General features: G+C 39.4%; 1 protein-coding gene across 1 annotated transcript in view; it reads left to right on the forward strand.

The window, feature by feature from the left end:
- Positions 1-14,100, forward strand: part of insra (insulin receptor a) — a 60,379-nt gene that overhangs the window by 43,703 nt on the left and 2,576 nt on the right. Inside the window, exons 6-20 of the mRNA XM_061798356.1 lie at positions 126-334; positions 1,262-1,388; positions 1,862-2,115; positions 5,331-5,498; positions 6,292-6,490; positions 7,496-7,776; positions 8,084-8,223; positions 9,109-9,268; positions 9,345-9,441; positions 9,519-9,586; positions 9,972-10,201; positions 11,428-11,538; positions 11,616-11,775; positions 12,798-12,927; positions 13,001-13,135. Of these exons, the coding sequence (XP_061654340.1) occupies positions 126-334; positions 1,262-1,388; positions 1,862-2,115; positions 5,331-5,498; positions 6,292-6,490; positions 7,496-7,776; positions 8,084-8,223; positions 9,109-9,268; positions 9,345-9,441; positions 9,519-9,586; positions 9,972-10,201; positions 11,428-11,538; positions 11,616-11,775; positions 12,798-12,927; positions 13,001-13,135 (2,469 nt within the window). The remainder of the gene's footprint in view (positions 1-125; positions 335-1,261; positions 1,389-1,861; positions 2,116-5,330; positions 5,499-6,291; positions 6,491-7,495; positions 7,777-8,083; positions 8,224-9,108; positions 9,269-9,344; positions 9,442-9,518; positions 9,587-9,971; positions 10,202-11,427; positions 11,539-11,615; positions 11,776-12,797; positions 12,928-13,000; positions 13,136-14,100) is intronic.

Raw genomic sequence — 14,100 nt, forward strand, 5'->3', positions numbered from 1 at the left:
AGATATAGATAATGGCCTTTGACCCCCAAATTACAGCTTGCGGATCGCCCCCAGTTTGAGAACTACGTAACGACAATGTGCCAAGAACCAGCTAGCATTCTTACACCTTTTCTTTCCACCTGCAGCAATTACTCCTTCTATGCCCTGGACAACCAGAATCTGCGACAGCTGTGGGACTGGTCCAAGCACAAGCTGAGCATCCTGCAGGGACGCATGTTCTTCCACTACAACTCCAAACTGTGCATGTCCGAGATCCGCAAGATGGAGGCGGTCGCCGGCACCCGGGAGCATAGGAACGACATCGCGTCCAAGACCAACGGCGACCAGGCCTCGTGTAAGTCGTGTGTCGCCAACGGCGAGCATTAATGGTCATCATTTCCTGACGCGCTTTCTTCGCAGAGACTTTTTTTTAGCATCGCTTCGCTAACAAACATGATTTCTTTCAGTCCATTGTATTACTACGACGCTCCACAACATTGTGCTTGGATTAAATCAGTTTCACCAGATCGATGACTGCTCCACAACATTGTGGTTAGATGAAATCCGTTACAGCAGATTTCAGGTCATGGAAATAATTGTGTGAGACTGATGGCCACTACACATCATTGTCTTTCCATAAAATCAGTTTCATCAGATGGATGACCGCTCCCCAACATTGTGTTTTGATGAAATATAGCTTCAGCAGATGTTTCAGCACATTATAATAATTGAGTGCATGATGAGATGACGGAGGGGCACCCCAGAACATGCTTAGATTACCTCTGCTTTAGCACATTGAAATCAATGAGGCTGGGTGTTTAAGGACGCATGGCCGTTCCACAACATTGTTTGGATGAAATCAGCCTCATCTGATGGACGACCGCTCCACAACATTGTATGCAGATGAATTCAAGGTTTCACAGATGTTTCAGCACGTTAAAATCATTTTGTGTGTTAACCCCAACGATAGCTCCACAAAGTTTTGTTTGGATTGAAAAACATGGTGAGCAGAGGGACGGCCACTACTTTACATTGTGTTGTGATAAAATCAGAAGATTAATGGCTGATCCACAACATTGTTTGTATTAAATCAACAGATGTTTCAGCACATTAAAATCATTCTGTGTGAAAATGAATGGCCGCTTCGCCGCATTGTTTTTAGATGAAATCACTTCCAGCATGTTGGTGTGATCATCCACAGCAGACGTTTCAGCACATCCGTATCACTCGCGAACATCTTCTGTACCTTTCTTCACCTCATGATCCAAATTTGTTTTGTCAGGCGAGAATCACGTGCTGAAGTTCACCCAGATCCGCACCATGAGCGATAAGATCATGGTCAAGTGGGAAGCCTTCTGGCCTCCAGACTTCAGAGACCTGCTGGGCTTCATGGTGCTCTATAAAGAGGCGTAAGTTCTTCTCTCACCAAAGTGCGTCCACAGTGTCGGCCAAGCATTTATTGTTTTCAGCTGCAGCGAGTCGGGGCGATGATCCAAATAAGAGCCAGTGACTTGAAACAGGAGAATCAGCTGGCTGACGCTTCACACGCAGCGTGGTATTACAGTGGAAATTCTAAAATCCACCCAATTATGTTTCAAGCTACTGGTTGACCACCATTTATTTGATTATATTTCAAAATTGCTATTGATATTCACTTGTTGAAATTATGTCAAAAGATTACTGACTCTTTTTTTTTTTTATCACAGTGTTTTTTTTTGTGTGTGTGTGAGTAACGTTGCAGCTTTTTTCTTGTAACATTGCGACTCTCGGTTATGTCAAAAATTGGCTTTTGGCGCTGAAAAAGTCATTTTCCGATGTCTATTGGCACTGTTTTGTGGACTGCCATATTGCACCGAATAATGTCACTCTCTGATCTTTTCAGGCCTTTTCAGAACGTGACCGAGTTCGACGGGCAGGACGCGTGCGGCTCCAACAGCTGGGTGATCGCGGACGTGGACCCTCCGCCGCGCTCCACCGAGGGTGACAGGGACCACTCTGAGCCGGGCCACCTCATCCTGCCCCTCAAGCCCTGGACGCAGTACGCCATCATGGTAAAGACGCAGCTCTCCGCCTCCGACGAGCACCAGGTCAACGGGGCCAAGAGCGACATCATCTACGTGCGCACCAATGCCACCAGTAAGACTTATGTCTAATATTTAATTAGGTATATTAATAAGGGAGGTGTTTAGATTTTTCAAGTGGGCGGCGACCTCAACAACTACACAAGACACAGTGTCTATTAGAGTAAAGGAAATATGGTAGTTATACTACGAAAAGAATGTTATGTTGCATGAAAAAACTCTTACTGTAATAATTTTAACAGTCACTTTGTGTAAATTGTTTTCCTCATATTTTTTTTCTCAAAAACAAAACTTTAGTCTCCTAATATTAAGACTTTATTCTCTTAAGATTTTTATTGTAGTGTTACGAATTTATTCTTAAAACATGATGACCTAGAGAAGACAACTGCTTTTTTTTTTTTCTCTGAAAAGCAAAGTTTTCCTTCTAATATAAACTCTTAAGTTTACAAACATTGTGACTTTATTATCGTGAAATTTACAGCTTCTCGTAACATTATAACATTAAGTATATAACTTTGTTTCTTGGAGAATTGTTGACGTTATTATCATAACTTTGTGCCAATTTTCAATTTATTCTTGCAAGAGTACAACTTTATTCTCAAAAGATTTGTCTTTTTTTCCGGTAAAATTATGATTGTTTTCGTAACATTGCAACTTTTTTCTCTGAAGATTACGACTTCGTTCGCTTTAGATTTTTATTGTAGCGTTATGGCTTTATTTTTAAAACATAATGACCTAGGGAAGACAACTGCTTTTTTCTCCTCTAAAAAAACAACTTTTCCTCCTAAAATAAACGCTTAGTTTTAAAACATTTTGACATTATTCTTGTGAAATTTACAACTTTTTTGTCATAAAATTACGACTTTATACTTCTTTTTCTTGGAAAATTGAAAATTAAAATATTGATGTTATCGTCACTTTGTATGTGTGACTTTTACTGGTGATTTTTATTCTGGTAACATTACAACATTCATGAAAATGTTTCTTCCCGTAAAAGTATACATGAGAATGTTTCTTCTCGTAAAAGTATGTCTTTTTTTTACTCATAAGCCTTTTCTCAAAGTACTACAACTGGTAAGATTATTACTTTTTGTCATCAAATTGTGTCGTTTTTCTCGCTAGAGTACAACTTTCCCCGCGTAATATGGCGCACAGCTTTTTTTTCCCCAGGAGACATGACTTTATTCTCAGAAAATAATGACTCTTTTTTGTATGATTTTTATATATATATATATATATATATATATTATATATATATATAGTAACATTGCGAAATTTTTTCGTGAAATTATGACTTTATTTTCGTAGGATTTCAATGTTTTTTTTCCTCACGCTGACTTTTTTTCTGGCGTTATTTCGACTTTATTTCTAAAACTTTAGGACGTTTTTCTTATAAATTTACTGCTTTTTCCACTTCTGCTAGCACTCCTTCGTAACCTTACATATCCGTGTAACTAGTCGGTACGTTTGCCAGTTTTTTTTAGATCTCCTCTTTGTATAAACATCAATACAGCTACCATAAAATCAAGATTGGGACCACTTATTTTTCTTTCTCATCAACGCCGGCCAACCACAATATTTGTAACGTATGGCTCGAGTGTAACTTTGTTAGCCCAGGATCATCAATTTTCACCAAGTGCTCTCCAGGGACATGTGGTGACACCTGTCGCCTCCTGAAACACTGTAAATTCTTTAATTGCGGAAAGATAGAAAAAAGAGGACAGACTTTTCTGCCAGTTTTTCTGTCTGAAACACATTGCATGTCTTATGAATACCATATGGAAACACTAGACCACAGATTTTAAAATGTGCCTGTGATAGCTTGGTAGTCGTGTCAAGGGCAGGGTGGCACTCTTACTCTGTCTGGCACCCCTCACCCCAAGGTTCTGCCATCCATGTCGTGTCAGATCGTTGACCCTCGCTGCAAGGGCAGACCTGTCGTTATGCATGAGCGGCAGCCGGTTTCAAATCAGTTTGCGGTGCGCAAATAGTCTCTGTTCGCCTTCACCCTGACGTCCAAGACTTCCCTCCAACACTGGGTCCCGACGTTGATCCGTCAGGTTTTTTTCACACCGCCTTTGGCCAGGACCTGTCATTGAGCTTCTATTTTATTGCCTGTGTATCTCATCTGTTCACCAGATACTCTGTTATAGAAGTGGAAGCTGTCTTTTATTCCTGTTCTAAAAAACGACGTCATATATATATAAATAAATATAAATACTCTCTAAACTAGTTTACAATGTAATCAACCACTGTCATGTAAAAGCAGCACACACATAAAATACAATTCTTGTTCACGAGTGACAAGCATATGTCAGCTAGTTAGCGCGAGATGCCAATGCAGCACTTGGTGCTGTTCCTTCTCAAACAGTACAAAGATCGAAACAGATTTGGATCTCTGGTACTCCAATGTACCAGAGATCCAAATCAAAGTCCTTTGTTCACAAAAAGGCGCTTGATAGAGGCTCCTGCAGAGAGTCCTATCAAGTCAGCGAGAATTGGAGCAAAAGCCGGAAGTAGAAACTATTCAAATGAACAGCACAAACACATGGACTCAAATGCGCCACAGTCACAGAAGATTCAAATGAAAGTCCTTTGTTCACTAAAAGTAGCTAGACACAGGCTGCTTGGAGAGAACTAGAAAGTCAACAAGAAAAGAGGAAGTAGAAACCTACCAAAATAAAACCAGTAGAATCACAATCAGATGGACTTCCATTTACAGTTCATTAGCGGTCGTAGAAAATCCAAATCAAGACCCTTTGTACGCAGAAACCTGGTCAACACTGGTGTACTTTACAAAATCGATGGCATCATGAGGAAGGAACATTATGTGGAAATATTGAAGCACCATCTCAAGGTTGCAAATGGATCTTCCAAATGGACAATGACCTGAGGCATACTGCCAAACTGGTTACAAAGTGGCTTAAGGATAACAAAGTCCATGTTTTGGAGTGGCCATCACAAAGCCCTGGTCTCAATCCTATTGAAAATGTATAGGCAGACCTGAAAAGGCATGTGGGAGCAAGGCGGCCTACAAACTTTGCTCAGTTCTGTCAGGAGGAATGTGCCAAATAGAAAAAAAAACGGCAATTCTAATTGACTCAAAACAGGAAAAGTTTAGTCTGACAATTTTGGACAGTGAAACAAAAAAAAAACGTGTGTGTGTCTTAGTATGTAGTGTATGCAAACTTCTGGTTTCAACTGTATATGGCAGTAATACATAAGTAGTTGTACTAGTTATTAAGCTTTGTATCGTCTTTTTGTGCACAGAACCGTCGGTGCCTCTGGACCCCATCTCGTCGTCCAACTCGTCCTCCCAGATCATACTAAAGTGGAAGCCCCCCAACGACCCCAACGGGAACATCACACACTACCTGGTCTTCTGTCAGCGGCAGGCCGAGGCCAGCGAGCTCTACAAGTTTGACTACTGTCAGAAGGGTGAGACACAGTAGCAGTGCCTATGACTGTGTGTGTGCTATAATGATTGAAACCGCACATCGTCCAATGATTTTTGTGCCTGAAAAGTCGACAAATCGCCGTAACGTCAGAATTCTCGGTCACCACGAGAGATGATATTATCAGTTATCATCACGATTATAGTGAGCGTATTAATCAACAGTGCGCAATGCAAACATTACAGAACATACTGGAACAAAAAAATACATAAATATGAGATTGAAATGACAGAAATGTGAGAAAGGTTGGAAGTTAAAATTTGAAAAAGTTTTTGGCATCGCGTGGGCTGCCGTCAGCCATCTTAACACCACAACACACAGTATATGTCTAACCTCTACTCTCAGAGACAGTAAACAGTGTAAACCATAATTCCAAATAGAAACAGTAGTCCTAGCCGTCTGATATTTTATCATGATTTGTTTGCAAACCATAAACTGCCACCACCAGGTTAGAATGCATTGCACCGGGTATGATAATACGAAAATATTGCCTGCATTACAGCACTAAAGGCGCAAGGTGTGATGGTCAGGGTCAGCGGCAGTCGAACCACTCAAACGCTTCACAACAAGCGAACTTCAAACTAGGCGTGAACCAGGGAATAGATCTGCAGGGACGTCGTGTCTCTTAGAATTTATCTCACCAGGATGGGTCAAGAACGGGGAACAATGTCAGATGTCCCCCCCGAGCCCTCGGGTGCCATTATTTATATATGTGCATGTGTGGCAGACACTTGTCTTGCTCTCCTTTTGTGACAGCATCCTCCCCTCTCCCCCAGGGATGAAGCTTCCCTCGCGGGTACCCACTCAGGTGGACGGCGACGAGGAGCAAAAGTGGAACCAGACGGAGGAGCAGGGCCCCGGGACGCGATGCTGCGCCTGCCCCAAGACGGACAAGGAGCTCAAGAAGGAGAAGGAGGAACTGGAGTACCGCAAGACCTTTGAGAACTACCTCCACAACGAAGTCTTTGAGATGAAGTAAGACTTCCCCACGCTAAGCTATTGAAGCACCTCACACACTGTAGGTAAAAGCCGGCTTTTTTCCTGCGTCACTGTACATTGTAAATGAGCCAGCCATTTTGTGCCTTTGGAGAGGGAATAGAAGAAACAATCAAATACAGCGGTACCTCGACAAGCGACCTGGCTTAAGAGTTTTTCCAGATACGAGCTGTCGCTTGACAGTTGGCAGATAGTGAACAATTCTTCGAAAAAGAGGCTTCAAGCTGTTTATTGCCACTCCCAGTTGAGAAAAGAGAATTACCCGTTGTGTATTTAAGCAAACCACATACTGTGTACCTTTCTTACGGAAGTCCTTTAGCTCAATGCTAACACACAATGCAAACCGCTATAGACGGACGGGCTAATGAAACTGGCATCGATGTCGAGGTTTTGTAACTCTTTGATCAACGGATATTTGAACACAAACTGAGCAACAACACATTCAGACAGACAATCTAAAAATACTCACAGACATATTCTTTATCCTCTGTACTCCCGCCCCCCAAAAAAGTTACATTTTGGGAGGGGGTTTATGTTTTCTACTGAAACAGTCTTGTGAAAAAAGTAAGTTTTTTTTTTTTCAGGATTAAAAAAAAACTTTTTACAGGAAAAGTCATATTTTTTAGGAAAAAAATGTCCGTGAAAAGTAATGTTTTTGTGAAAAAAGTTGTATCATATCTAGAAAAAGGAGGACATTTTTTCATTTTCTCAGTCTTCTGCTTTCCAGAGAAAAGTCAGGGGAAAGTATTTATTCCAGAAGAAAGAAGAAGTAATAAAACGTATATTTTTGATGGCCCAAGTATTTTTCTAGAAAAATCTGATATTTATCAGGAAAATAATCTATTTTCTAGGAACAAAAGTGATATTTTTACAGATGAAAGGGTACACATTTTCTACAAAATGTATCATGAAAAAAAGTTGTAAATTTTTGGAGAAAGTCGCACTTACGACAAAGTAAAACCATATTTTTTTTTTATTACGCAGACGCGCAAGACAACGGCGCTCCGTGATGGGCGTGGCCAACCAAACGCGCGTAATCCCCACCGCCGCCTCCGGCAAGCCGTTTACCACCGCCGTCCCCGAGGAGGAGGAGGCGTTCGAGAGCACCAAGACGGTGGTGACCGTGCTGGCCAAGGAGTCTACGGTCATCTCCAACCTGCGTCACTTCACCAGCTACCAGATCGAAATCCATGCCTGCAACCACCCCACTGACTCGGCCCGCTGCAGCATGGCGGCCTACGTCAGTGCCCGCACCATGCCTGAAGGTAGGGCAAAAGTACCCACTCTCTGTACTTAAGTACAAATATAAATACTTGTGTAAGATAAAAAGTAGTAGAGAAGTATCACAGCTTCATCTGCTATGATGCATCATCTCTGGGCCAGCATTTATCTGCTCATTATGACCCTGATGTGAAAACAGAAGTTCAGAATATTCTCCCATCCCTTGATAGAAGTAAAAAGAAAAAAAGAAATAAAGTAACATATGCTACTGGAGCTGTAGCTGTCTCTACAGCATAATTGTGCTGCTCCTTCTACTGTGTTTCTCAGTCAATGAATACTGTTCCTCCGCAGACAAAGCCGACGACATCACGGGCCCCATCACGTACGAGGTGTCCGACATGACTGCGCACATCACCTGGCAGGAGCCCGCCGCCGCAAACGGCATGATCATACTGTACGAAGTGAACTACAAGCGCATCGGGGACAGCGAGGTGAGTGGACTGAGTCCGTTGCGAACAGCAGTGACTACCAGCGGCATGTCAACAGGGTCTGCGTCTGCTTCTGTCTGCATCATTCTTACTTGAACTACAAATAATACGCTGTCAACATTTCACCTCATCTATCGTAGTGAGCAAGGTGACAATGGTTATCAGTATTGCCACGGAATTGCTCAATGAGGGATTTGTAGAACGAGAGCCAAAGCAATAATGGTCAAAGTGTTACAAAACTATTTCTGAAAATACTAAAATATTTGGCCTAAAAAGACACAAATATTAAGACAAAATACTAGGAAAAAAGTACCAAAATGTTATATGTATAATATTATATATAACTATAAATACACAAATATTTGTAAATAAGACAAAATATTTTGACAATAATTTCTGACATTTTTTTAAATACATAAATATTAGAGAAAAATACAAAAATAATAAACCAAAAAAATTAGTCTGGGAAAGAAAATCCAAAATAGACCAAGTATATAAACCTAGTTCAAAACAGCACAAAAATATTTGGAGGGAAAAATATGTTAACAATAGAAAAAATACAGATATATTACTCGAAAATAAGTAAACACTTATCACCACCATCTCTTCTACTGGATCTGCCGAGATATTGGTACACTGCGACAAATTGAAAGTTTTTCAATTTGCCCACCTCATTCACCGAAGCAGCACATAGACAATGAATGGGTTGGTTGACTGTGCTAAGTGCAGAGTGAAAGTGCCTCAATAATTCAGCCATTCATTTGTGACACGTCAATGGCATGATGTCATCTTTAATTGTCGTCGCCATGAGATAACGTCATCGAGGTGGCAAATAAAGAAATAAGATTTAGCCAATGAGTCGAATGAGCTCTTGATGTTGTGGCACAGGAGCTGCACCACTGCGTGTCCAGGAACATGTACAAAACCACGCGCGGCTGCAAGCTGCGGGTGATGCACTCCGGGAACTACACGGTGAGGATCCGAGCCACCTCCCTGGCCGGGAACGGCTCGTGGACCGAGCCCACGTACTTTTACGTGCAGGACGCCAGTAAGTCTTCGCTTGCAGTGGCATATTGAGATCACGGGAACGTGTTACGCGTCTCACGTCCGATGTTTTTTACAAGGAGATCCTCTCAACATCGCAAAGATTGTAATCGGACCGGTCATCTGCGTGCTGGTGCTGTTTGCAGCCTTGGCGGGATTCGCCATGTTCAAGAAAAAGTAGGCCGCTGCCTCCTCTCGTCTCGAATTGCCGCGCTCATGCGATTAAGTGACGGGATTGTTTGTTTTCTTTCCAGCCAAACTCAAGGGCCCAGCGGTCCCATCTACGCCTCGTCCAACCCTGAGTATCTCAGCGCTAATGACAGTAAGCATACGGTACACAGATTCTCACCACACCATCTTATAAGGGGTTTCTCCAACTTTAGAAAAAAAGAAAAAAAAAAAGACCACTTTATTGACCCGCCGCACTAATACAACAGCATACAGTGGAACCTTTATATATTTTATATATTATTTTATTTAGTTAAAATTGTATTTGTATATTTTTATATTTTTTATACTTGTTGTTTGCAGCCTTGTTTGTTGAAAAATATTACTGCAAAATTATTATTTTTTTGTTTGTTTGTTTTTAAGACTATGTTGCAACAACGTCCATATTCAACAGTTAGCATCCCAGTAGATTGTCATGCGTTAGCTCCACAGTGTGGTGCCCGTCCACATTTACTGACTGAAATTTCATTAACACGCAGTGTACGAGGAGGACGAGTGGGAGGTGGCCCGCGACAAGATCAAAATCCTGCGGGAGCTGGGCCAGGGCTCGTTCGGCATGGTGTACGAGGGCATCGCCAAGGACATCATCAAAGGCGAGGGCGATACGCGCGTGGCGGTCAAGACGGTCAACGAGTCAGCCAGCCTGCGCGAGAGGATCGAGTTTCTCAACGAGGCCTCAGTCATGAAGGCCTTCAGCTGCCACCATGTGGTAAGCGCACCTCGTCCGGCCAGCAAAAACTACAGTACAGTACAATGTACTGTGAGTAAAGTGAACAATTCTAACATGGAACAGTATAATCAGTAGCACCACCATATATATCAATGGGATTTGCCAGTGGGAGTGGTACAAGTTAAAATGTTAGCTACAATTGCAAAATCTAGCAATAACACACAAAATATATAAAACGATATTTGATTTTTTTTTTTTTAATACATTTTAAAAACAACATTAATATTGTAAAAAAAAATACGCTAATATTATATTATGGGGCAGTTGTGGTGAGAGCGGTCCATTCACTGACCGAAGGGTTGGTAGTTCAAATCCCAGCTGTGACTGTCTATTGTTGAAGTGTCCTTGAGCAAGACATTGAACCTTAAATTGGCAGCAAAATAAATAGATGCATATTAGATGAAAAATAGCCTCATAAAACAAAATATAAAAACATTGGACGAAAAATACTAAAATATTACGAAAATGAAACTATTAGAAGAGATACAAAACATTAGATTAAAGAATACAAAACAATATTAGGCCCCCCCAAAAAAACAAATATGCATAAGAAAATAAACAAATATTAGATGAAAAATACACAAATATTTGGTAGAAATATATTTTTTTAATTTTACAAAAATATTAAACAAAAAATACATATTAAACAAAGATGATTAAAAAAACAATGGAAAAGACTGCCCAACTATCTTACAGAACAAATACAGAAGCAATAGATGAAAAATACAGAAATTGAAAAAAAATACAGAAATATTAGGGGGGGCAAATATTTCTAATAATACAAAAATGTTCTTAAAAAAACAGAATATTAGACAAAGATGAAAAAAATCGACTAATATTAAAATATATGGAACAAAGACACAATTATTAGGTGAAAAGGACAAATTAAAAAAAGTTAAAATATTAAGGAACAAATACAAAGCTATTTAGAAAAACTGCAAACAGACGAAAGCATAAGAAAATGATCCAAAAGATAACACAAAAATACACAAATATTAGATGAAAAATACATGAATAGAAGAAATTGTAAAATATTGGGGTGATAAAATACAAGCATAATAATTGATACAAAACATTGAAGAGCCAAAAACACCTAATATAACAACAATTGCAATTTGAAATGTTAATACGGTGTGAAATGTCATTGTAAACAGTTTCATTTTTGTTTTGTTGCTACTCATTATTTGTCTAATTCTTTTTGTTAGGTGCGTCTGCTTGGCGTGGTGTCCAAAGGCCAGCCCACCCTGGTGGTGATGGAGCTGATGACACACGGAGACCTGAAGAGCTACCTGCGCTCCCTACGCCCTGACGCCGAGGTAACTCTCGTATGTTCGCTCGATGCTACTGTATGTCGCTACTTAAGCGGTGACTAAACAAACGCCGTCGTTGTCAGAACAACCCGGGCCGTCCGCCTCCCACGTTGAAGGAGATGATCCAGATGGCGGCCGAGATCGCCGACGGCATGGCGTACCTCAACGCCAAGAAGTTTGTGCACCGCGACCTCGCTGCCAGGAACTGCATGGTGGCTCAAGACTTCACCGTCAAAATAGGAGGTGCGTCTTACACCTCCATGGAAATTTGAAAATCTTTCCAAATATTTTTATTTTGAGCTAATATTCTTTTAATATTGAATTTAAATTTTATAATTTAATATTGTGTATTATTTTTTAGATATTTGTACTTTTGAATTTTTTTTTTTTTTATAATAATTCTCAAAAATATTTCCATCTATTTTTCAATAGTTATATTTTGTAATTGTAATATTTTCTGATTATTTTCTAGTTGTGTTTTGTCATCTGTCTATTTGATCTGTATATTATTTTCCATTTTCTTTATTTTAGCTAATATTCTTGATTGTTTTCATCTGTTTTGTATTTTCTTATATTTTTGTAATATTTTTGGCAAACATTTTTTTATTTTGTTGTCATGTTTTTCTTTATTTTTATTCTAATATTTAAAGTTTTTGATATTTTTGACCTAATATTTTTGTAGTTTTTTTTTCCCGTTTTGTTTAATATTTGTTGTAGTTTTTTTTTCAAATCTTTTTTTTAATTTTCCATCTACTTTTTTCCTTTTTTCTTTTTTATTAAATGTGTTTATTTTACCATTCAATGTGTCTTTTTCTGTTTATTTTTTTGCAGTTTTGTTTTTGATATTGTTTGTATTTTTCAGATTAATATTTTGTATTTTTTTTTTTTTTTAATTTTCTATTTTTTGTTTTCCATCCAATATTTTGGAATGTTCCATTTGTTAAATCTACTATTTGTATAATTTTTACATTCTTTTCAATTTTTTATGTATAATATTTGTATTTCTTGTTCCAGTAATTTTAATTATATTCTGTCGTTATTTTCTTTTGGGGGGTAATATTTTTAAAGTTTTTTTCTATTTATGTATTTTTGATCAAATATTGGTGTATTTTTTTCTGCATGATATTTAAGCTTTTTTTTTTTCAAAAGTTTTTCCAGAATTTGTGCATTTCTAATATTTGTGTATTCTTTATGTATATTTAAAAAAATATTTGTGATGTTATTGCTTTGTCTGTCTCTTAATAAAACCCTTTTTTTCTGTTCAGATTTTGGCATGACCCGAGACATTTACGAGACAGACTACTATCGTAAAGGAGGGAAGGGCCTGTTGCCCGTCAGGTGGATGGCGCCCGAGTCTCTGAAAGACGGAGTGTTCACTGCACATTCCGACTGCTGGTGGGTGACGCGTAGATTTTGAATGTCAGGCGAGGAAGGCTTTTTTACAACATGGTGCTTCTTATGCGCACAGGTCGTTCGGGGTGGTGTTGTGGGAGATCAGCACGCTCGCCGAGCAGCCCTACCAAGGCCTCTCCAACGAGCAGGTGCTCAAGTTTGTCATGGACGGAGGATACCTGGACCGGCCGGACAATTGCACAGACAGACTGTGAGTACATAACGTGAACAATGTTACTTACTTAACATAATTATACTTACTTCCAGTTTGGCTTTCCTCACGGGAAAAGGGAGGCGTTTATTTTTCTCAAGTGAATGAAGCACTCTGCAACTTAATTGGGACACAGTGTCGATGAACTAAAGCAGTGACAGTTTGGTACCATTTGTTTTTCCTGGTGATGATAAAGGATCTGTCTATTTGGAATTGGAATAAGGGGTCTCTTAATTAAGAGAGTTATTTTTTTCTGCTGATGTGTAAAGGGGGTGTTTAATTTCAGGAGGTTATTATTTTTGGCGGCAGAGCAATTAAAACTGAGAGGATCATAAAGCAATAACCCGATGCATCTAGCATGTACACAATCAACAATCCATGTTACATAAACAACTGTATTCAATAGTTACATTATTTAACACAAACAAACCACCTTCACGAGACTCATCAGTAGTACTGTATTAGCTAGTATACCAGCCCAAATAACATGCTAGCACAAACTGACGTAACGTGACATCACAGGTGCTTAGAAATATGCGCAACAATGCTTAACACAAATGGCATGAGTTATTAAACTCACCTTTTAGCATTTACACACAATACTAAATGTAAGGCAATACAGGCTAATTATAGCAGCAAATTAGATTTCACTGGTTAATATTAGCTGTATTGGGACACAAGCAAAAACATGCATTCAGTTTTACATCAACAAAACAGGACATCGCAAACACATGAAAAAAACATTCAATGAATTAAACCTAACAGCAACACTGAGATTCCACCAGATGGCGCCACAGTAATATTTTTTATTGCTTAGGCCAGAACCCAAAAACAGAATAGTTTAGATTTTCAGAGAGTAATGGAGAATAGGTCCTCTCCCCTGTCCCCCCTCCAAATAAAAAAAATAAATGTGAATTTGTGTATACAGAACTGCATGTATGCGGGAGTACACTGTAATCCATTCT

The sequence above is a fragment of the Phyllopteryx taeniolatus genome, chromosome 14 (assembly GCF_024500385.1).
Source record: "Phyllopteryx taeniolatus isolate TA_2022b chromosome 14, UOR_Ptae_1.2, whole genome shotgun sequence".
NCBI lineage: Eukaryota > Metazoa > Chordata > Actinopteri > Syngnathiformes > Syngnathidae > Phyllopteryx > Phyllopteryx taeniolatus.